The 25,502-nt window shown below is 37.7% G+C and overlaps 1 protein-coding gene across 1 annotated transcript in view; it reads left to right on the top strand.

The window, feature by feature from the left end:
- Nucleotides 1-25,502, top strand: part of MTX2 (metaxin 2) — a 94,441-nt gene that overhangs the window by 50,021 nt on the left and 18,918 nt on the right. The window contains exon 4 of the mRNA XM_036745117.1: nt 24,937-25,009. Within this exon, the coding sequence (XP_036601012.1) occupies nt 24,937-25,009 (73 nt within the window). The remainder of the gene's footprint in view (nt 1-24,936; nt 25,010-25,502) is intronic.

The raw sequence follows: 25,502 nt of genomic DNA on the forward strand, positions 1-25,502 counted from the left end.
TTCATCTTAGTAGAGGATGTTGCCTCATACCCCACTGGAAAAATGAGGCCACGCTTCAGATGCTCTCACCTTCCCATTTCTGCACTTCAGATCGTGTTGGCATCATCCTTTTTCTTTCCTCCTCTGCTTTAGTCTCAAGGATGAAGTTGCCCTTCTCCTTGCCAGTGCCATCTTCTCTTTTTGTGCTCTTGATTCCCACCCCTCCCGTCTTCTCCAGGAGTTTGCCCCTTCCATCATTGTCTTTCCCTAATTCTCAGCTTATGCCTATGGCTTTCTCACTGGCTTCTTCCTGGATGCTTTCAAGCATGCCAAGATTTTCCCCATCCTTAAACAGAACTTCTCTCAAACATAGCTTTCCTTTATATTCAAGTTTCGTATCTCCTTCTTTTAGCTAAACTCTTATGAAAACCCATCTATTCATTGCTTCCACTTTCTTCAGTTGCTTCCAGTTTGACTTCTCAGCACCTTGGAATCTAGCCTCTGTCCTCACCACTTGACCGAAACTGCCCTTTTCAAGGTCACCAGTGATTTCTTTTTTTATTAAAGGCAATGGTCTTTTTATAGTAGACAATCTTTCTGGATACTCCTTCTTCCCTATGATTTCATGAGACTACTCTGTCTTGGCTCTCTTTCTACTTCTTGGACTGATCCTTCTTAGTCTTCTTCACAAGATCAACATCCATGACTCACTCCCTATGCATATGTGTGCCCCAGGACTTTGTTTTGCAGTCTCTCCTTTTCTTTCTCTGATCTCCCTCCTTTGGTGAATTTTCGGCTCCTGTTGATTCAAGTATCATCTCTTGCCGATGACTCCCAAATCTACATAAAACTGCCCTTGAGGGCAAGAATTCTCTTTCTGCTTGTATTTGTATTCCCAGCTCTTAGTACTACCTCTGTATGTGACACTCTTTCTCTCCCTCTACCCCCCCTTCTTTATCTCCTCCCCCCATCCTTTCACTCCACCCTTTTCAGATATTTTATTCATGCTTTCTGATAAACTATAAGTAAATGTTTCCACTGTAGAAAAGATAGCATGGTATATTTTCATTACTGAGAGATGAATTGGCTGAAGACATCTTGTTGAAATTTAGTTCTTTAAAAGTTCCTTAAAGAAAAAATAAGGAACAAACACAACGCCCAAGGGGATTTATTGTCACATTTCTTGTTTTTGCCCTTGGCCTCTGTCTCTTCTGATTCTTGGCTTTCAGGTTCTTTGCTGTCATCTTTTACCGAAAGCCCTTCTAGTGTTTTTTTAGCAACATGTCAGCATTACTGTTTTTGCCTAGTCCTCTTTCTTTTCTGTCTCTCATTCCTGCATTGTTCAAGTTTTGCCTTAAACTTGTGGGCATTTTTTTTTTAGGTATTTGAATCAAATCACTATGAGTTTAGGCTGAGGACTGTCATCCACTCAGAGACATTGTTATTTCGTATGTTAGACTTTGTCTCCATCAACCATGTTACGTACTGATTTGCACAGATCTGAAGAGTTTTATTTTTCCTTTCTCCTTACGTTTCAGCATATTCTCATTTTTAGTTTTCATTCTCGTCTTAAAGAGCTCTACTTCATGTTCTTCAAAGATCCAGTTGTGGGTCATGGTTTGAGTTATAGGCATTCTCAGTGGGGGTGTCATCTTCCTCATGAATTTCTTTGGCAGCTGGTGGTAGTACTTAATCTGTGCCTCCTCTGTCACTGTAGCTTCTTGCCTCTGTGATGACCTAATCCCACTACCACAGATACCACCTTGGCCCCTTATCTTTGTGGCTCCCTCCTCCTTTCTAGATCTCCAGTCCCACGTCTCCAGTTGCCTGCTGGTCATCTCTACCTGTATGTCCCAAAGGCATCTTGAAGTCAACATGTCTGAAAACAAACTTACTGTCTTTCCTCCTAAACTTACCCTCTTTCTAACTTCCCTGTTTCTGTTGACAGTATCACTATATTTTTGTTACCCACATTTGCCACCTAAGAGTCATTACACCTCTTTACCCTCTGTCACTTCCTACATCAGTTAGTTGCTAGGCTTTGTTGATTCTGCTTCTTCTTCGTATGGTATCTCGCATTTATCCCTTTCTCTCTATCCAGGAAATTAATTATTCTCACTTAATTGCCATGGTTGAGTGGGCAATTTTTGCCCCTTCTCCCCAAACAGATTAGTAGCAATTAAGATATGATTTACAAAGCTTGTAAGATATGTTAATATACCAAAATATTAATATTCTGAATTATTATTTAAATGTCTTAACTTGCTTTTTAAAAAGCTCTGTGTATATGTGTTATAACTACTCAGTAAACAAACATTCATGGTATGGTTTTTTTTAACACATGAAAATAATTATCTACCACAAAATGAAATTTTAACATCAAATTTTCATTTTAAGAAGCAGTTTATTTTAATCTCTCCCCAAATATAGGTGACAGCCAATTCGATGTGTTTGATCAGTCCGAAAAATGCAATCATAACAGTAAAAAGCAAAATGCAGTAAAACAGTTGCTATAGAAAGCTTTCTTGGTTGTGTAGTACTCAGAATCATAGGAGGTCCTCCATTCACACTGAATCCTGGCAGTCAGCTCTCAGTCATTCCCTACTAAGGGTGTAGCTCAAGCAATTGCCGTTTGTTCAGTAGTCAGCACAGGTGCACAGAACACATAGAAAGCATTTGACAAGACTCTTCTCCACCCCACTCACATTTACTAGTTATGAGGAAAAAGGCTTCATTGTCAATATGAAAGATAATCTCTGTTGTCTAAAAAAAAGCTGGGGAGCCCTTCAGTTTGCTACCGGTTTCTCATCGTGCCTTAGTGAAGACATATGAATTACTTTTCAAGGGGTCAAGTCCACCACAATAGCCCTGAGTTATAGTAGGAAGATAAAAATTGTGATCACTTGCAAAAAGAACAGACTTTTGTGTCTCTACCTTTTGGTTGAAAGCAAGCAGGAAATGATATTTTAGTCAAGTTTGCCAACATTAATTATACACACACACACACACACATATACACACATATATATATACACACACACACATACACACACATATTTTTAAAATAAGCAATGTTAGAAGATTGAATTTAAGAAAATGTCTGAGAACCCTGAATTATTACCCAAACCATTTATAAATTAAAAATATTTAAATATTGATTCCCCCAAACATTCCTGTATAGGTCACTAGTACTATTTTTATTTTTTCCTGGGAAATTAGTAATCAATTTATTAATTAGGCGAGGAGATAATTAAAAAGTCAATGGTGAGTGCTTTCAGTAACCAAAGATATGGAGATCATGGAGATCACTGAATGCTTAATGCCTTTGGCAAAGGAGGTGCCCCTGACGGGTGAAAATCAGCCTTGATTGGTGAAGTGTTAATGAGTGAGTGGACTTTCAAACTAGCCCTATCTTGAGAAAAATAGTGCAATAAATGATATGTCAATAGTTGGGGGATGTTTTAACTGTTGTGTGTATTCATGTAATGAAATATGAACAATACTAAAAATGATCATAGCTAACATTTGTATAGCACTTTAACATTTACAAAGTACTTAAGTGTATTTCCTCGTTTGAGCCTCACTATTAGCTCTTCAAGTAAGTGCTGTTGTTGTCCCCATTTTACAGTTGAGGAAATGTCAGGCTGATGAAGGCTAAGTGACTTGCTGATCACACAGCTTGCAAGTGCCTGAACCTTGTGACTAAGTCCAGTGTGCCACCCACTACACTAGGAAGTGGTTTATATACTTTAATATTAAAAAGCATAAAATATAGAAAGACTGGTATGAAATGATGCCTGAGTGAAAGATATAGATCCCAAAGAAGAGCATACATGTTGATTTCCACTGTTTAATAAAGTTTCAAACAGGAACATTTCACAAAATTGAGCACTATTTGTATACCACGTTTGCATAATGTACATTAAAACATCGTTTCTTTTATCATTTGGCAGGTTAAAAAAGAGCATCATGAGATGGCATTTGCAGTTACTATTTTATTTTGCTTAATGGTGGGGTCTGGATTTTTGTTTGCTTTGTTTTAGTTTATTATTGGTCATGCTTAGTAAAAGCACTTATTTAAATTGGGTGAATGTGAAAATTCAGAAAATGATTGTCCATGTTTATAAAGAAACAAGAAATGGAATCATTCTCCCGTAAGAAATGACAAAAGAGTTATGAACAGAGTTCTCAAAAAAATTAAAACTATTAACAACCATATGAAAGATTATTCTAAATTACTAGTAATAAGAGATGCAAACTTAAATATCTCTGAGGCTTTATTTCATCAGTAAATTGACCAAGACATCACCATTTCCATAGGGAAAGTTTAAAAGATTTACATCAGTTGTTATAACAAGGAGTGTATAACATATAACAGTGTATAACAAGAGAAACTTAGAAACTACCTCAGTGTTTGCTTAATCTCTCTGCCACATGAAAACAGTTAGTAGCCAAAAATGGAACCAGTTCAGAATATCCACATGTTTTTAAATTGTTAGGAAGGATAATGGTGGAAGAGTGTGAATAGTATTTTTTTTTATAAAACAGACATGTAATGTGACAGTTTACAAAAAAGTAAACTTGTGGTTTACCCAAAAGTCAAAGATAGGCACATGATGGGCATTAGTAAGGTACAGCATTTTAACCACAAAGAATTGTGCATGAAGAGCACACAGTAAATGATATTGTCAAAGAGATGTACGACCAGAAAATGAGATGGACTGGTCACATAATAAGGAATGAGCCGTGTGTACTCTGAGGATCCAAGCACTGTCAAGAGATGGAGAGGAAGGTCCCCAATGTAATGAATGAATGACTGGTAGAGGATCTATAGAAGACAAGGACAGGAATTATACAGGATGACATGGAGATACATTTTTGATCTGTTCCATTAGAGGAAGTACCCACATTGATGAGAGTGCACATCTATTGGAGCAGTGAATTCCTTCCTTAGGTTTAACAAACACAACATTGCTATAAGCATTTAGTTCTAAACCTTGACTGTCTAATGTTTCATTAATCCATTTTTCTGTTTTTTTAATCTAGTACCAGATAATTTTGATCATGATTACTTTATAGTACAGTTTAACTTTCCTATGCTTCAGTTTCTTCATATGTGAAATGAGCAAGTTGGAGTCCCTTCTAGTCCTAAATCTGTGATGCTATATATCTACAGCTACGTCTGTATATCTGTGAAGGAAAAGGGAATGACACCATTAATTTGCATTGGCAACCTCATAGGTGATAGATAGATAGATAGATAGATAGATACATACATACATAGCTATTATACAGGATGTTCCTAAAGTCTGGACACAGAGGCAAAAATACATATTTTCAAGAAATGAATGAAATTTTCACCAGCATTTTATTTAATTGGAATATTAACAAATAATATCTTCAATATGATTTCCATCATTTGTGATGAAAAGGTTGATGTGCTTTGCAAGATTCATGTGAACTCGATGCAATAACTCCACATTGCCATCAATTATAGCACATTTACTCTTTATGTGTTCCATCAAGTGTGTTGCATCTGTGATTTTCATTGAGTATACCTTCTCCTTTAGCATACCTCAGAAAAAGAAGTCAAGGGAGCTAAGGTCTGTTATATTCCAAGTATTTCAAAATATGCATTTTTGCCTATGTGTCCAGACTTTAGGGACATCCTGTACATATATATCAAGTAACATATATATGTTACTTGGTAATCCTGACCTGTTGTTCTTTCATATAAATTTTATAATGTTTAATCTACTTTTACCTTTAATTTTAAAAGTTTCCTCTTGTGATTGCTTTGTTTTACATTAATTGTTTTGTCCAGTTCTAATAGAGGAGAGTTACACATCTATTTAGATTTTAGTAAGATTTTAGATTTTAATAATTTAATAAGCTCTAGACTTATTTACCTACATCCTTTTTCATTTCGATTTTCTTTTCCTTTACTTAGAGGATATCTCCATTTGATACACATGTAGTCAATCCTCCACTTTCATAGGGATAATTATGGTCTTACAGTGCAAAAGTAAAAAATGCAAATGTTGATACATTGAATCTGTGGGAAATGGGGGTTAGGTTCCTGTGTCCATGAAAAACTGTTCAGTATATAATTTTTTATAATGAAGTAATAATTTTGCTAATATTCATTTTTCCTAACACACTATCCATGAAATAACCTATAAAATACCGTACACAAAATAAAATTGGCAACATGCAAAACATTTTCTCATTAATAATTCCCTAGACTTCTGTGATCTCTTGTGCTAACATCTCAATAAAAAATAATCATTGATTTCAGGCAGTATTCACCTTTTATAACACATGAAATCTACAATACCATAAATATTATAAAGCTAATAAAATTTTTAAAACAAAAATATGTTTCAACCTGAATCTTACCTTCTACTGTGTCTGATAGTGGTGTGAGTGTGTTACTCTGTATGCCATGTAAGCCTCTTTACTTTTGGCTGCCTTCTGAAAACCAAGGGAGAGTTTGATGGGACTTTAGTTACATCTATCAGAAGATATGGAAAATGGTGTGGTCTTAACATCACCTCTGATACTCTGTCCTTGTGAAGGCTGCTGGATGGTGTTAGAGAATATGAAGGATTCAGCAGCTTGAAATAATCTGTCAGTGACATCTGCTTCATGATTTGAGATCCTTAAGGATCTTAAAGTATGAAAGCGTAGCAGAGGTGAATTGATGTTTAATCATGAGGCTGTAATGGATGGTGGGATCAGCAGCCTTGGTGTCTCTTGCCAGTTGGTCAGTTATGTCAAGCCACCCTTCAAGCTTGGAAACTGAGTGTCACAATCTTGGGGTCTTGTTTTTCATCTTCCTCTCCACTGTCCTCAGGATGTTCCTGAGTCCTCACATCTAACTTCTCATTCCTCAGCCGCTTGACAAATTTGCTCACATCACCTCTCATTTTTTTTTCTCTACCATGTATAGCCACAAATGCATGCTGTTGCCAATATGCAAGTAAAAATGGAGTTATTAATAAAATTACGTGAATGTTTGAAGACATGAAAATTAAATGTGTGAATATTGAGGATTAGACTACTGTGTATATATGTGTGTATAAGTATTTTGTAATGATACTAATTCATTATATCTAATGACTTTAAGCATGATAATAGTTTCCTGGTTTAAATCTTATAATGGTTTGTATTTTTACTTCCACTTTGTCTGAAATCGTGATTGTCACAGTTAACTGAAATACAATTTTCCTCCAGCCTCTCATTTTGAATCTGTGTGGAGCCTTATGTTTTTGATATGCTTTTTGTAGGCAGAATATTACTGAATCTCCCTATCCCATCTCCACCCAAGTGGAGCCATTTGTATTTTGGAATGCAGTTGTTAAACTTGTGTCTTCCTCTACTGTATTACATAACTTGGCACATTCATTATTTTACCAGCATTGTATTTAATCCCTCTTATTTCACTGGCATCACGCCAAAGTTAGACCTTGTATGATCACATACTTTCTCCCTATCTCCTCTTCTCCTCTACTCACACTCTTTCTTCTTTCTTTTACCCCTTCCATTGCTAAATATATATCCACGTTTTAGCCTAAGATAAACTTTTCAAGGACCTTTTTCTCCTCTCTTCCTTCAGACAGATGTGTGTGATTTAAGGATCACTTATTCTACCCTTTTACCTCTTCATTAGATTGGACAGATCTATGACATCTGGAGCAGCTAGGTGGTACAATGGTTAGAGTGCTGGGCCAGGAATCAGGAAGACTCATCTACCTGAGTTCAAATCTGGCCTCAGCTGTGTGAACCTGGGCAAGTCACTTAACCTTGTTTGTCTCAGTTTCCTCATCTATGAAATGAGCTGGAGAAGGAAATGGCAAATTATTGTGGTATCTTTGCCAAGAAAACCTCACATGGAGTCACAAAGAGTTGGACATGACTATCCTTTAAAAAATTTTGTATGTAATAAAAATTCAGTTTCGTGTATAAACAAAGAAGTCTTGACTAGCCAAAGTAGTGAAAGGTTCCTTTGTTTATTTTCCTTCATTTATTTGTATATGATTTATATCAGATGAGTATTCATTTATTATGATATGTGATGTCAGATGCTGGTCCAAGCCTTTTGTTTGTTAGCCAAACTACTTTATAGTTTTTGCAGTAGTTCTTGACAGATATGAAATCTTTCCTCAAATAGTTGTTTTGGGGTTTATTGAACCTATGGGTTGTTGACTTTTATTTCTTCTGATTGTTCCTTATCTTCTGTGTTTCATTGATCTTTTCTACTTTACTGCATTATGATAAAAATTGAGATATGGAGTGCTATTTATATCCTCCTACCTTTTAAATGTATTGCCCTTGAGATTTTTAGTTCCCCTAGATTATTGGTTCTTCATCTTGTTTGTGTTATGTACCCTTTTGCTGGTACAGTGAAGCCTATAAATGCCTCAGAATAATGTTTGTTACTTACATTCATAATCAAAGGAAATGATAAATTTCAGTTACAGGGTAGTGAAAATAAAAATGTAATATTTTTCATCTATACAAATTCACAGAGCTTTTGAGCTCTATCTGTAGATCCCTTGGGATTCTATGGATCCCTGGTTCAGAACCCTTTCTCAAAATGAATTTCATTTTTATTTTTTCTAACTACATAGTACTGTCCTTGGTAGTTTTGATTGATTGGTATAACATTCTTTATAAATTAATTTAGGTGGTCTTGCCATTTTTTTTTTAATACTAGCTTTAGTGTAGATGTTCTTAACCCTTTTTTTTGGTAGTCTCATCTCTTCTCAGAATATTTTTAAATGCATAAAATAGAATAAATAGGATTACAAAGGAAATCAGTTACATTTCAGTAATCTTGTCTATATATATATATATATATATATATATATATGTGTGTGTGTGTATATACACGTGTGTGTGTGTCTTTGTGTGTGTGTGTGTGTATACATATATATTTTTAAATGAAAAATTCATGGTTCCAACCTCTTTGTGTGTTGGGTCCTACCCCCACCCCAATATATCCTCTCCCTTTGTTTTATCTTGTCTGCCTACTGCCATCACTCTTTGTGAGACAAAGAAGTTGCTTTCCTTTCTCTGTTTACCTTCAGACTGGTGAAGTTGTACCTTTAGTTTACTTCTCTTTTGACTACTTCCCCATCCTCATGACTCCCTGTTGTATTGTTTTCTCTCCCATACCTAATATTGAATCACATATAGAAAAGCATATAATTGTCTATGGAATATTAAGCTTTCCTACTTTCCTTTCTCATGATTCTTTTAGGTCCTTCTTGTCCCTTGATCGTTTAACCCTTGGCCCAATTTATTTCTATTCCTTTTTTTTTTTTTTAATGTAAACGTGAGATAATTGATTTCTTTATTTAGTCTTTTCCAGATAATTTTTACTTATTTATCTTTTCTCGTGTTTCTTTTGTTTGGAGTGTAATATTCTGGTCACCTTTTCGTTCTTGTTAGAATGCTTCAGTTGACTTTCTCTTGTTTTAGGCATATATTTTTCATTGAGATTAGGCTTAACTTTGAAGACTGTCATTTTGGGTTGCTGTGGCCAGAGTGGCCTTTGTTTTCTTTGAGTGACTCAGTTTATCTCATTGAGCATTGCTGGGCCATGCCTGGAAGCAGAGAACTTCCTGTGTGATGAGTCATGGAGCTGGCTGAGGGGAGGTGTTGACTCCAGAGCCACGCCTTATTGGGTGTTAACCTAGTCTACGCCAGGGGGAGGGGCCAACTCAAGAACCAATCAGCCCTGGTCATTCAGGCGGCACTTGGTGATATCAAAAACTCTATAAGAGGGGAGAGGACAGCTTGAAGAGCTCTCTTTCCTTTTCCGGTTGGTGTGGGAACAGTGGGGAGCGTGACTCTGGGCCAGCCCTTGCTCTCGGGCAGAGCCCAGATGTTGGTAACTATGAATTGTATTGGGTCTGTCTGTTGATACTTGTAATTTGTTTGTATTTTGGTTTTGAGGTTCTGGGTGCTGGTTTGTTTTCCCCCGAACTAAATGAATGTTCTGAACTTCAGGGTGCTGGTTATTTGTTCCCCTGAACTAGCTGACTGTAATCTGTATTTGGCTTGTCTGTTGATGCTTGCCTGTATGCTCCCCTGAACTAACTGAATGCTGGCATTTTTTTTCCCCTGAACTAAATGAATGTTGTCTGTATGCTAACTGAATGCTGAATTAAAGTAAGCTGGTCAGCCCCTTCACCTTGCTTTCCTTGTTTAAGCAGATAAAAAGAACCTGCGCTTTTCCGGCATGCCGGCAGCCTCGTGGGTGCATCTTACGCCCCCACAGGAGCTGCTAGCTGATTGTTAATACATTTGGTGACGAGGATGGGATTCTGCCTTTAACAGGAGAGCATGGCATTTTGGGGTGCTGGGTTGGTTGAATGTTTTCCCTGTTTTTGGACTGCTCTTTGTATTTTGGAGCCTTAGGAGCAAGGAAGGCCTGAAGGAAAACAGGTGGGTGGAAGTGCTGGGTGAGGTTTCCCAGGGGCTCAGAGCAGGAGATAATCCCTTCCTCCCAGGGCTTAAGCTGATAAGCCTGGCCCCAGAGGACTGTGCTGAAAGGGCCAATTTCTTGAGATTGTATTGTACATGGAGTTTTGAAACAGGAGCAAAAGGGTCTTGCTCCATTGATAGAATAAAGTTGGGAGCTAAGGTATGGGTAAAACAGAAGCCAGATGAAGTCATACTCGGAGGGAAGGTGACCTGATGTGATTCACGGAGGAAAGCTTGTACATCTGGGGAAAGGCTGGGAGGACAATCCTAGTCTCCACCTAGGGTGGGATCCTCTTGGCTTCCTCATCTTGTTCCTTTTGAAAAGAAACATTTCCCACCTGAGTTTGGCTCTGATATTGGATCTTTGCATAACTGAAATTTCAACTAAACTGGAGATGATTTTATTTGAAGGATAATAGCCCATACTTGCCTACTCTTTTTGTTCTTTGTTTTGGTTAACCTTGTGGCTAGTTCTGTCTCCTGTAGGCTTAAGCACCCTGCACTTTCCGGTGACTGCCTAAGCACGTAGCATTCTTGGAATTCCTGCCAGCTCGCTAAAGAACTGACCTCTGGAATGGGACTCTCTGGGGCAGGGACACCTCTACATCCAATTTCAGCATGAAGAAGCTATGGAAAATGAGACTTTCACTCCTTACCCCAAGATTTTGAGCCCCAGTTGTTCAGAACATTCATTTAGTTCGGGGGAAAACAAACCAGCACCCCGAACCTCAAAACCAAAATACAAACAAATTACAAATATCAACAGACAGACCCAATACAGTTCATAGTTACCAACATCTGGGCTCTGCCCGAGAGCAAGGGCTGGCCCAGAGTCACGCTCCCCGCTGCTCCCACACCAACTGGAAAAGGAAAGAGAGAGCTCTTCAAGCTGTCCTCTCCCCTCCTATAGAGTTTTTGACATCACCAAGCGCTACCTGAATGACCAGGGCTGATTGGTTCTTGAGTTGGCCTCTCCCCCTGGCGTAGACTAGGTTAACACCCATTAAGGCGTGGCTCTGGAGTCAACACCTCCCCTCAGCCAGCTCCATGACTCATCACACAGGAAGTTCTCTGCTTCCAGGCATGGGTTTCTGGGCTTCCTGCCCCGGAAGAGGTCACACAGGAAGTTCTCTGCTCCCAGGCATGGCCCAGCAATGCTCAATGAGATAAACTGAGTCACTCAAAGAAAACAAAGGCCACTCTGGCTACAGTTGCATCTTAAATTCCTTGACTTTTCTGAATATTCTTGACATGTTTTCTGTGATTTCTCATGACTGGAGTAATCCTAAATTGTTCCAATTGGCATTCCTTCATAAATTAAGATCTCCTGGCTGTTTGTAAAATTTAGTTGGTTATTACAATTGTGAAATTGAGTAGAGTTTTTCTTTTGTTACAGTCTGCAGACTTGATCAATTAGCATTTCATTTTCTGCTTTCAAAAGTTCTCAGTAGTTTTCTTCTATTATTTACTGCAGAATGTTATTCAGAGTTTTTTTTTATTTGTTTCATCACCTTCTCCTTGGAGACCTATTATTCCTTAAGTTATTTCTTTGCATCCTTTCTTAAATATCAGAAGAGAGAGAATTTGTGTGTTCTCCTAAAGTTATTGCTTTTTTCTTCTTTTCTGGGAAATTTAAAGTTAACATTTATTTTCTTTCTTTCCCATCTCCCATTGTCTCCTCCATTGGAGAAAAGAAAAAGAAACCCTTTAACATATATGCATAGTCAAGTAAAATAAATTTCCACATTGTCCATGTCCAAAAATATATGACTCATTCTGTATCTTAAATCTGTCCTCTCTCCATCAGGAGGTGGGTGGTGTGCTTCCTCACTGATCCTCATTAGATACTGTTTTCAGTCGTCTCATTCAGATGTAATGGTCTTTATTTCTGTTCAGGTTTTTTTGGAGGGTAAACTCATTGAAGATATTTTGCTACCCGTTGTCTTTGGTAAAATTTTCTGACATGAAGTCTTTCAAGATAAGAAACTATAGTATCCTTTGAGATTTTAAGTTCGTAGTGTTCAGGATCTTGTTTTAGATAGATACATTTTCATAATTCTCTCCTATTGAACACAGTAGGCACTTAAGCATATTGAATGGATGTTTCTAGAGCACAACTGTTTTACTTACTTCTTCTGCCTTATCTTACCTATCATGTCCTCACATAAATGTGTTGACTGAACAGTTCAAATAATGATACTGTCATTTAAGAAACATTTGTCATAGTTTTCCTTTATTCATATTTCTAGTTAGTAATGCTCATTCTTTTTGAATCCATCCATAATTCACCTTGAGATCTGTCATTGTTAAACGTGATAAACAGATCCATTCAGCATCCAGATTGACAATCTTGTGTTTGCTGCTTTCATTTTTGTGCAAACAACTAGACCATTGGTTTATCCTACCTAGTTTTTGCCCCCCTTTGATCCCACAGAATCTTCCCTAAAATGCAGGCCGTCTGTCTCTTGGTCATCATGGTTGTTTGTGTGATCTGCCCAGCGTTTCATAACATGATGAATTGCCTCTAGTGCCGCTGCCGTCTCTACTTTTTGTGGAGCTTGTAATTTGTCAAGTGATCACGCAGGAAGATTCCGCACATTGTTCTATCTATCGTCCAATGATCGCCCAAGAAATAGGTTTCTGCTTGTCACTGTGGACTAACATTTCAATACATAGATTGTCATGGGCAACCCTGAGGGGTAGAACATTTCTGTCCTTGTCTTCATGGACACCTGGTGGGCCAGTGTGGTATAGATGTGACTGCAATCGATTCAGGACGTTTTGTATTTTCTTGCTTTTAAAGAAAATAAAAGGTTTTTTTTTTTTAAAATGTATTTTGTTTTTTACAGCACCTTAATTTTCACTAGTATTTCTCCTTCTTCTCCCAGAGAGCTATCCTATATCAGCTAAAAAAATCTGAAAATACATTCATTGTGTAATATTTGGGGCCCTCCCACCTCTGCAAAGGGGAGGAGTAGAAGTGTCTCTTATGTCTCTTCCTTCAAGCCAAGCTTGTTCTTTATAATCTTGCAACGTTCACCTTGGATTTTGTGTGTGTGCGTGTGTGTGTGTGTGCGTGTGTTCCATTTACATTGCTGTAGCCAGTGTTGTATACAGTTCTCCCACATTGTGACTTCTACATCATGACTCTCCCCATTGCAGTTTCAATGTATTGTGGGTTTGGCATAAGAAACTAAATGGGAATTTTGGGAGAGATTTGCCAAAGCCATAGAAGACACAAAGGCCAGCAAATGACATAGAAAAAGTTTAGAAACTCAGAAATGCATAAAATATATGTATAGTATTGTATAATATAAACATCTTATTTTTAGTGCCATAATAATTCAGACTTTTTCTCTGGTATAAGGGAAGGACCAATTGTTTTTTTTTTTGGAGGGGGGAAAGAAGGCAGGGCAATTGGGGTTAAGCAATTTGCCCAAGATCACCAGCTAGTAAGTGTGTCAGGTATCTGAGGTCAGATTTGAACTCAGGTCCTCCTGACTCCAGGGCCGGTGCTCTACTCACTGCGCCACCTAGCTGCACCGCCCCCCCCCCAATTTGTTTACGTGGGTTTTCCATATTGTGGGGGTGCCACATCCCTAACCGCTATGATGTGGAAAGGGTAACCATATTGCTTTCTCGCCTCTGTATTATTTTACCCTGCAGTGATTCATGTAGATGGTTCATTTTCTGTCTAAGCTATTACCCTGCCCAAGTTGGTGATTGAGACAGACTTACTCAGATACTTCCTTGATCCCTGAGCCCTATATTTTTATGTCTTGTGTAACCATGCTCAGTAATAAAAGTGTAATTTTTTTTATGCTGGCAGTTACACAGTAAATGAAAGAAGCCTCAGATTAGTTGCTGTTTATCCCATTTTGAATTAGAAGCATTATGGTCTTTCATAGAATCATCAGATATTGATTGAGCACCCACAGGATGCCATAGTACCTACTCTATTAATACAAGTTGTTTTCATTCTATTTTGCCTAATCGCTTTCAGATGTCAGCTCTTTCTTTGAGGAGGTCTGATTTTAGCAGTGATTGACATTGGTATTGAATATTATTCTGGTAGGGTGTGCCAAATCCTTGATCACAATTATTTCATCTTGTCAGTCATTTAGTTTGTATCAAAGTGTCCATCCAAAGTATGGAAACAATTTGAGCGATCTTGATAATCATAATTAAAATGTATGTTGGCTTGTTTTCGGTTCAGGTATATCTAAAAAATAAATGACTATCTGTGGTCAAAGATGGAAAAAATATCCTTATAATTGGTATACCATTCATATGTTACATTGAAAAGATGATAATCTTGATGCTGCTGCTGCTGTTAGATTACACTCGTTTATTTCTAAAAATCGTAGAAGTGTTATTTGAATGGATTGTTCAATATTCAGAACTATAGATTCCTTTTTATTTGAGAACTTCATTTTTACGAGGTTTACTGTGATAAGTGGGAAACTTTCTCCAAGAATTCAATGGAGATAACTCTTAATTTTGGAATGTATTTTGTTCTTACCCAAGTCTGATAACCACGACCTTCTCTACTGCTACTTCTATTAATAACTTTTATATAGTGCTTACTGTGCTCCTGGCACCGTGCTAATAAACACTTTACAGTTATTGTCTCATTTGATCCTCACAATAGCATTGGGGGGTGAGGGTAGGTGCTCTTATCCCCATTTTACAGATGAGTAAACTGAGGCAAAGAGAGGTTTGAGTGACTTGCCCAGGGTCACATAGCTAGCAAGTGTCTGAGATTGGATTTGAACTCAGGTCTTCTTGATTCCAAACTTAGACTCTACTTACTGTGCCACCTATATCTGCCCCTGTCACTTAATTCTTGGTAAAATTACTTTTATGTGTCTTTTTTCCCTTACTCCCTTTATTTAAGCCCTACTCTCATGTCTTGCTATGGTAGAATGCAAACTCTGGTCTTGAATATTACGCCAGGCCCTGCCAAGAAAGGCCCAGTTTGCAGAAGTGTATCACCAAAAGGTTGAAACTGCCCCCCAAACACACACAGACATAGGTTTTTTGTTTTTTAGCTACAGCAACCCGTGGAATACTGTACTAAACTATAGAGGGGTTGTGATCTGTATTGGTTGGTGATGGGTACATGAACATTGTTAAAACCAGGGATCCTTAGTAACTTATGGTAATGGTGTACAGGCATACCTCAGAAATATTACAGATTTGTTTCCAGACTACTGCAATAAAGTGCATATCGCAATAAATTGAGTTACATGAATTTTTGGTTTCCCAGCGCATGTAAAAGCTATGTTTACTATAGTCTGTTAAGTATGTAGTAGTAGTATGTCTAAAAAAATCTACTTTATTGCTAAAAAATGATAACCATCATCGGAGCCTTCAGCAGTCCTACTCTTTTTGCGGGTGGGGGGTCTTGCCTTGATGTTGATAGTTGCTGACCAATGAGGGTGATGGTTACTGAAGCTTGGGGTGGCTGTGGCAGTTTCTTAAAATAAGGTAGCAGTGAAAGTTTGCCCCGTCAGTTGACTCTTCCTTTCACTGGAACTCTTAAAAGCCATTGTAGGGTTATTAATTGGCCTAGTTTCAGTGTTGTGTCTCAGGGCCCAAGGAGAGGGAGAGACAGGGAACAGCCAGATAGTAGAGCAGTCAGAACACATACATTTGTTGATTGAATTCCAAAACAGTTGCAATAGTAACATCAAAGACACTGATCACAGATCACTGTAACAGACATAATAATAATGAGAGTTTAAAGTATTGTGAGAATTGCCGAAATGTGACGCAAAGACCCTGAGAGCACGTGCTGTTAGAAAAATGGCTCCAGTAGACTTGTTCAACTCAGGGTTGCCAAAAATCTTAAAAATTTTTTTTTAAAAGTACAGTATTTATGAAGCACAGTAAAACGCGATACGTGTGTACTCTAGGAAAGTCACTTACTCAACCTCTCAGTGTCTGAAAGTTCTAAGTTGCAAAACAGTTGTTGATATGTATTGGTAGAGGGAGTTAATTCACTGAAAGTTTCCATGCTGATTAAGTCACAGGTGGGCAACACAGCCTCCCCTCCCTCACCCCATTAAGGTTAACAAAAATTTTAAATAGAAATGCTGTTATTGTCAAAAACGTGCTAAATAATTTGTTTAGCTTTTTGAATCCTGTAAATCAGAAATGCTCTTCTGAATCAAAAGATGAGGAAGACATACATAGCATAAATTTAATTCATTCTAACTAAAATGATACTATAAGAATTGTCAAGTTCTTTAATTGGACAAAATTAAACAACAGTTGCTCTTTTAAAAAGGGAAAGAAAACTAGGGATTAAGTGGCCTAGACTTGTTTGTAATCAAACAGCATCTTATTTGCTTGTGAAATGTAGCATTTCTGATTATTTATTGGTTCATTGCCACTGTGCATAGTAGTACCAGCAAGAAGATACTCTGTTTACAATTTTACAAACTATAAACTAATGGACAGCTGAAATGTCACAGTGACCTTTGAAGAATGTATTAAAAAATTTTCTGAACTTGGTAACCGTAAACCAAATCATCACCTTATTAGCAGTCAATACTTTGTTAAAATAAAAATAAAAAGTATTGTGTATAAAATTCTAAATTATTTATGCTCAGTTTTAGAAATGTCTAATCAACTTAAAACAATTTTTAAAAACTTGTTTGATCCCGTCTTTCTTTCTGGTCTCTTTTGTCTACATAAATATTTGTTGCTGTTATTTATTTTAGTCATTGTCTCTATATATATTCTGATTCTACTTTCTTCAGTCTGCTTTAGCGTCATTGGTCCTCTTTGAGAACGAAGGACAAACAAGCCTTTGCATATTTGGATGTTCATATTTAACATTTCTTATGACACAAGAATAATAGCATTATATTCATTTAGCCCAATTTATTCAACTGTTATTCAGTTGTTAGATATATGGGCTATTTCTAGTTGGGGGGCGGTTTGAGACCTTTTTAAAAAAAATTTTGCTATTATAAATAAAATAGCCATGGATATTTTTGTGCAGGGACATGGTACTATGAAAAGATTAGTCTGTCAGTGAGTAAACATTTATTAAGCCCGTACTATATTCCAGACACTGTGCTAAGCACTAGGTATACAAAAAGAGGCAAAAGATACCTCGTGCCCTCAAGGAGCTCACGATCTAGTGGTGGAGACTACAAGCAAACAAGTATTAACAAAGATACTATATGCAAGATAAATAGGAAATAATTGAGAGAAAGAAGGCACCTGAATTAAGAACAGTTTGGAAGGGTTTCCTTTAGAAAATGGGAATTTGGTTGTGACTTAATAGAATTCAGGGAAGGCAATCGACAGATGAAGAGGGAGGGCATTCCAAACATGGGGGACAGCCAGAGAAAATACTCAGAGCTGAAAGATGGTGTATTGTTTATGTAATAGCCAGGACGCCAATGTTACTGGATTGAAGAATATATGGCAGGAGAATAAGGTGTAAGATAACCGGAAAGGCAGAAGGGGAGGGGGGAGCAGAGACAAAGTTATGAGGGGCTTTGAATGCCAAACAGAAAAATTTGTATTTGATCCTGTAGATAATAGGGAACCACTGGAGTTTATTGAGTGGGGAAAGGAGAGTGACTTGAGCTTTAAGAAAATCACTTTGGTGACTGAATAGAGAAAGATGACAGGATTTAAGAATCAGAGAGCACTTGGGTTTGAATTCTAGATATGTTGGTTAATAACTTTGTGACTTTGGCCAAGTCATTTTGATGGGGTGCTTGGGCACCTGTGCATGGACCCCAGTTCCAAAATCACACCTCTTCCTACCCTCAAACCTCTGTCCCTAGCAGTTTCTCTCTAGCAAAACAGGACAGCATGCCCTAGCAAAATACTTATCTCTCTCCCTGACACAGTAGCCAGCTGCACCTATAGAATTTATTAGTTTGAACCAGCTATGTATGTGCTGAACTGGCTGTGTACTGGGTCATAATGATATTTACTACTTAATGACCTATCATATGTATCCTAGACTTAGATATATGCAATCCCTTATGTTTATCTTCCTTAACAAGACATTGATGGAAGCAGCCTGGGTATTTCCAGTCAGCCCTGACTGTTAGTTGACTTAGTGATATTTCAGACCTAAAAACCACACCTCCATGTAGCCCCATTTTGGGCTCTTTCCCAGTGAAATCTGGGTAAGATACCTGCACAGTAGATAGAAAAAGTGCATGTTCCTTTAAGAACTGACCACTCCTTAACCACTCCCTAATCCCACCCTGAACTACCTAATTAACATATTTGGCACATGTTTTACTAAGGTTTAACTATATAAACTTAACCTGCACACCTGTAAGGTTGCAGGTTCCCTAAGAACTCTGGCCCACTGAAAAGCATAATAAAGTGGGGGGAGGAGCTAAGATGGTGGCTGGAAAGCAGGACTAGCGTGAGCTCCCTGCTGAGTCCCTCCAAAAACCTATAAAAAAATGGCTCTGAACCAATTCTAGAACTGCAGAACCCACAAAATAGTAGAGGGAAGCAGGGCTCCAGCCCAGGACAGCCTGGATGGTCTCTGGGTGAGGTCTATCCCGCACGGAGCTGGGAGTGGAGCGGAGCAGAGCCCAGCGTGGGTGGCGTGGACCAACCAGACCAGGAGCCGGGCAGAGTGTACCCTTGCACCCTGAATCAGTGAGCTTCAGGAGTTACCAGACTTCTCAACCCACAAACACCAAAGACAACAGAGAAGGTTAGTGGGAAAAGCTGCTGGGGACAGAGTGAAAAAAGGAGTTCAAGGTTCGGCCACCGCCCTGGAGGCAGCAGAGGTGGGGAAGCTACAGAACTACAGCAGCAGTTGCTTCCGGCCCTAGGCCCACCTGATGGGAGGAATTAAGTGGCGGATCAGAGCAGGACTGAAGAGCCTGCTGAAGATCTAAGTCCAATCTGGGTTGGGGGTTCTTGGGGAAGGAGGAGTGCTGGTGTGGCAGAGCTGGCGCATCCCCCCAAGCTTGGAACATAGTTCTCTTAACTCTACAAGTAGTCATACCCTGCTGAAAAACTCAAGGGTCAAGTTAGTTGCCTGGGAATATGGCCAGGCAGCGAAAACGCACCCAGATTCAGTCTCAGACTTTGGAATCTTTCTTTGGTGACAAAGAAGACCAAAACATACAGACAGAAGAAGTCAACAAAGTCAAAGAGCCTACAACAAAAGCCTCCAAGAAAAACATGAACTGGTCTCAGGCCATGGAAGAGCTCAAAAAGGATTTGGAAAAGCAAGTTAGAGAAGTAGAGGAAAAATTGGGAAGAGAAATGAGAAGGATTCGAGAAAACCATGAAAAACAAGTCAATGACTTGCTAAAGGAGACCCAAAAAAATACTGAAAAATACACTGAAGAAAACAACACCTTAAAAAATAGATTAACTCAAATGGCAAAAGAGCTCCAGAAAGCCAATGAGAAGAATGCCTTGAAAGGCAGAATTAGCCAAATGGAAAAGGAGGTCCAAAAGACCACTGAAGAAAATACTACTTTAAAAATTAGATTGGAGCAAGTGGAAGCTGGTGACTTTATGAGAAATCAAGATATTATAAAACAGAACCAAAGGAATGAAAAAATGGAAGACAATGTGAAATATCTCGTTGGAAAAACTACTGACCTGGAAAATAGATCCAGGAGAGATAATTTAAAAATTATTGGACTACCTGAAAGCCATGATCAAAAAAAGAGCCTAGATATCATCTTTCAAGAAATTATCAAGGAGAACTGCCCTGATATTCTAGAGCCAGAGGGTAAAAGAGAAATTGAAAGAATCCACAGATCACCTCCTGAAAAAGATCCCCAAAAGAAAACTCCTAGGAATATTGTCACCAAATTCCAGAGCTCCCAGATCAAGGAGAAAATATTGCAAGCAGCCAGAAAGAAACAATTTGAGTATTGTGGAAACCCAATCAGAATAACCCAAGATCTAGCAGCTTCTACATTAAGAGATCAAAGGACTTGGAACACGATATTCCGGAGGTCAATTAAAACCAAGAATCACCTACCCAGCAAAACTGAGTATCATGCTCCAAGGCAAAATATGGATTTTAAATAAAATAGAGGACTTTCAAGCTTTCTCAGTGAAAAGATCAGAGCTGAATAGAAAATTTGACTTTCAAAAACAAGAATCAAGAGAAGCATGAAAAGGTAATCAAGAAAAAGAACAAGAGAAAGAAATCGCAAGGGACTTACTAAAGTTGAACTGTTTTGTTTACATTCCTACATGGAATATGATGTGTATGATTCATGAGACCTCAATATGAGGGTAGCTGAAGGAAATATGCATATATATATATATGTTTATGTGTATATATGTGTATGTGAGTGTGTATGTGTGTGTGTGTGTGTGTGTGTGTGTGTGTGTATATATACACAGAGAGAGAGAGAGAGAGAGAGAGAGAGAGAGAGAGAGAGAGAGAGAGAGCGCGAGCGAGCAGGCACAGGGTGAGTTGAAGATAAAGGGAAGATAGCTAAAAGAAATAAAATTAAGGGATGAGAGAGAAATATATTGAGAGAGGGAGATAGGGAGAGATAGAATGGGGTAAATTATCTCGCATAAAAGTGGCAAGAAAAAGCAGTTCTGTAGGAAGGGAAGAGAAGTCAGGTGAGGGGGAGTGAGTGAATCTTGCTGTCATTAGATTTGATCTGAGGAGGGAATACCATACATACTCAATTGGGTATCTTACCCCACAGGAAAAAAGGAGGAAGAAGATAAAAAAAAGGGGGGGAATGATAGAAAGGAGGGCAGATGGGGGTGTGGAGGTAATCAAAAACAAACACTTTCAAAAGGGGACAGGGTCAAGGGAGAAAATTCAATAATGGGGGATAGGTTAGGAAGGAGCAAAATATAGTTAGTCTTTCACAACATGAGTATTGTGGAAGGGTTATACATAATCATACGCATGTGGCCTATGTTGAATTGGTTGACTTCTTAGGGAGGGTGGGTGGGAAGGGAAGAGGGGAGAGAATTTGGAACTCAAAGTTTTAAAAACAGATGTTCAAAAACAAACAAAAAAGTTTTTGCATGCAACTAGAAAATAAGATACACAGGCAGTGGGGCGTAGAAATTTATCTTGCCCTACAAGAAAGGAAGGGAAAAGGGGATGGGAGAGGAGTGGGGTGACAGAAGTGGGGGTTGACTGGGGAACAGGACCACCAGAATATACACCATCTTGGAGTGGGGGGGAGGGTAGAAATGGGGAGAAAATTTGTAATTCAAACTCTTGTGAAAATCAATGCTGAAAACTAAATATATTAAATAATAAAAAGGAAGAGAGAAAAAAAAAAGTTTGATGTTGCCTTAAAAAAAAAGCATAATAAAGTTTTGCCACCTTGACTTAAAGAATTCTTGAGATCATGAATTCATTCCAAATGGCCTTGACCCTCTCCAATACTTGGGTCCTTGAGGGGTTTCTTCCCCCCAACCCCCCAACAACCTTGTCTGGGAACTCCTGTCTTGGGGTTCTTGGACTTCCTCTCACCCTCAACATTTCAACTTCTATGGGACTCAGTTTTCTAAACTGTAAAATGGAGGGATTGAAATAGATACCCTCTGAGGTCTTTTCCAGCTCTAAGTCTTTGATTTATATATATATATATATATATGTATGTATGTATATATATATATATATATATATATATGTATGTATGTATGTGTGTGTGTGTGTGTGTGTGTGTGTGTATATATGTATATATATATTTTATTTTCTTTAAAAAAATTACTAGTGTATGGCCAGGATTGGATTCACTGTATCAGAATTTTTATAATCATAAGCATTTTTGTAACTCTTGCTATATATTCCCATATTGCATTCCAAAGTTTGTACCATTTCATAGTTTTACCCGCAGTGGAATCATGTCTCTTTCTCCATAGCCTTACCAATATTGAATTTTATAGTTTTAAATATTCTTTGCCAATGGATATATTGTAGTGTATCAGAATTCTTAAAATTTGGATTTCTCTGATTTTAAGAGAATTTGAAAAAATGTTTTGATGGTTACTGATTATTTGTGTTCCAGTTTTAAGAATAGTCTGCTCATGTCCCTTAACCATTTATCCATGGGGGAATAGACTTTACATGTATAAATTTGGGTTAATTGCTTATTGATTTTTAATGTCAATTTTTATCAGATATATTTATACTTCCATTAAACTCCTATTCTTATGCCTCATTGTGGTATGGAGGTGATCCTGGATTCTTGAAGGTTATGCCAACAGAGCACAAACTCTTATAGGTCATACCAAATTGGAAAAGCTTTGAGTAGGGCCCAGTAATTGTCTGTCTTTTGTCTGAGAATCAGCCTTAAATGCAGAGAGACTCATCACCAGGTTCTCTGTGGGGAGTGATGAATTTTTCAGAAATAGCATTCCCAAAGGCCATCTTCCGCAAAGACATAGATAATTAGGCACATCAGGGCCAACATTGGTAGAAGGCCTTAAGCCTAGGATCAAAAGTTTTAATTTGATCAAGAGTTAAGAGGCATTATTAAAGTTAACTGACTTTAATAATTAAAACATTTATTTGAATTCAAGCCTGTGGTATGTAAGTCATTATACTAGTTGGTGGCAACATACTCCAAAAGAATTAGATCAAATGATTCTTGGCCTTCCCCCAACATCTTCTATCAGACCTTTTTCTATTCTTGACTTTGGGCAAGTCACTTAACCTCTGTCTGCCTCAGCTACCTCATCTGTAAAACGGGGATAATAATAATACCTGTCTCCCAGGGTTATTGTGAAGATAAAAGGAGATATAAATCACTTTGTAAAACTTCTGTGAAGAAGTGGGTAGCATGCTTCATCATCAGTCCTCTAAAACTTTAGTTGGTCATTACAGTGATCAGCATTCTCAAATCTTTCAAAGTTGTTTTTCTTTATAATGTTGAGTAAATTGTTCTATTACCTTTATTCACTTTACTCTGCATCAGTTCATACAAGTCTTCCGAGGTTTCTCTGAAACCTCTATTACATTCATATACCATAATTTGTTTAGCCATTTCCCATTGTATGGACACCCCCATGTTTTCCAGTTCTTTGTTCCTACAAAAACAACTGCTCTAAATAATTTTGTGCCTATGGGACCTTATCTCCTTTCTTTCATTTTCTTGGGATAGTTCCCATTTAGTTTATGAGCGTAGCCCCAGATTACGTTCTAGAATAGCCTAATCAATGCATAGTTACACACACAGTGCCTTAGTGTGCCTATTCTTCCTCAACCCCCCAACAATTGTTGTTTTTCTTTTCTTTTTTTGGTTATTCTTGCCAATCTGATGGGTGTGAAGTCGAACCTCCAGAGTTTCTTTACTTTGCATTTCTGTAATTATTGGTAATTTGGAGCATTTTTCATATATTTGTTAATAGCTTGGACTTCTTTCTTTGAAAACTGCTCAGGAAACTCTTAAGATACTACTTTTCAGAGCAGTTACTTATATGCATTAGTGGAGGAAGATTCCTCATGGAGAGGGTCCTGCACCAATGAAATAAAAGGTTGGGAGCACAAGAAGCAATAAATGAGTGTTTTGTTTTACCTTAATTTACATTTGGTTGCTAATTATAACATCTTCGGCCTAGAGAGTTTAGTTCTTAAATTATTGGTAGCAGTTGAAAACATGGAAGCATGAGCTCTACAAAAAAATATATATATATATAGGAACAAAAGAAGAGGGACTTCTGTATTTGATAAGTGAAGAAAAGTCATGTACTGTGGACCAGGGACAGACAAAAATATTAGGAAAGAGAACTGAATAGATTGCCCTGGACAGGGAGGCCTGATAGATAAGTGAGGGCTGTACAAAGCTGTGAAAGAAGGACCTTGGCCTCAGCAAGGAAGATGTTATTGACCTTCAACACTTTTAAGTGAACTAACTGGTAGAGAAACCAGATTTTAAAGCATTAAGTTAGAGGAATTTTGAAGCAGCAGAAATCGTCAGCATTTTGGGAAGATCATTAAGAGTGGGTGTGGAAGAGCAAGAGAAAATGAAGATCAGTCACAACTCAAGGGGAAAAGGAGTCAAGCAGTGGCTTTTCATGGTATTCAGACTTGAGAGGTAGAACGAGCTAAAGAAGAGAGAATTAAACATGAACAATTAAAATAACGATTGATAAAAAATAGATTTGTACAGTTTTACATTTACATTCTGAAGGATGTGCAAATGCTTTATCTTATCTCTTGGTATCTGACTAGCAATATTGATTTTTAATAGTAAACTGGCACTTTGCTTGTGTTTGGAAAACAGGTGCTTCACAGCTAAATTGTGTTGCTGGATCTTTTCATATTGTTTTGACAATGCTCACATAAATTGTAGTTGTTTTTTCTATAAAACATACATATTTTATTTTCTTGCCATAAAAAAGATATTATAATGTGCTATTGGCTTGAACTGTGACTTCTACCCGAAGTTTGCTTTAGGAAACCATAATGAATGACAATTCTCATTTGTTTACTCTGCTTCTGCTGGTTTCCAGGCCTTTTTGCAAATGTGTGAGCTCCCCATCAAAGTGGTTTGTAGAGCAAATGCCGAATACATGTCTCCATCTGGTAAGTGATGTGCTCTTTTAGTTTTACTAAATAAACCACTAAAGTGTTAATAATAATTCTTGTTGAATCCAGACATTAAAAACAGAATATCCTTTTAATGCCCTTGTGTTTTTTGGACTGTCCTGCAGTTGGCTATCATTTGAACTTATAAAATCAACCTTTTGTTTAAACTTAAGAATCTTACTTGGGATGGTAATGCCTGCTCATTTAAATTAAGTAAAGATCATATTTAGAATGCTGTGTAAATTGCTACAAAAAATTAGGTGTTACGGGAGTGTGTAACCTAGTATTTCTATCTCTAAATTTTTCAAATCTTCCTTGTCATCTTATACAGAGCTCTTTCATCTTAAGAACATTTTGTAAATATTAATCTATTCATGACTTTTGTTCAGTTCTACTGTTTTACAGGTGGAAGAACATCAATAAGTAGGATAACTAAAATGACTTGCCATAGATCTTACATGAAATTACCAATTGAAAATTCATGGCTTCT

This window comes from Trichosurus vulpecula, chromosome 2, assembly GCF_011100635.1.
Source record: "Trichosurus vulpecula isolate mTriVul1 chromosome 2, mTriVul1.pri, whole genome shotgun sequence".
Classification (NCBI taxonomy): domain Eukaryota; kingdom Metazoa; phylum Chordata; class Mammalia; order Diprotodontia; family Phalangeridae; genus Trichosurus; species Trichosurus vulpecula.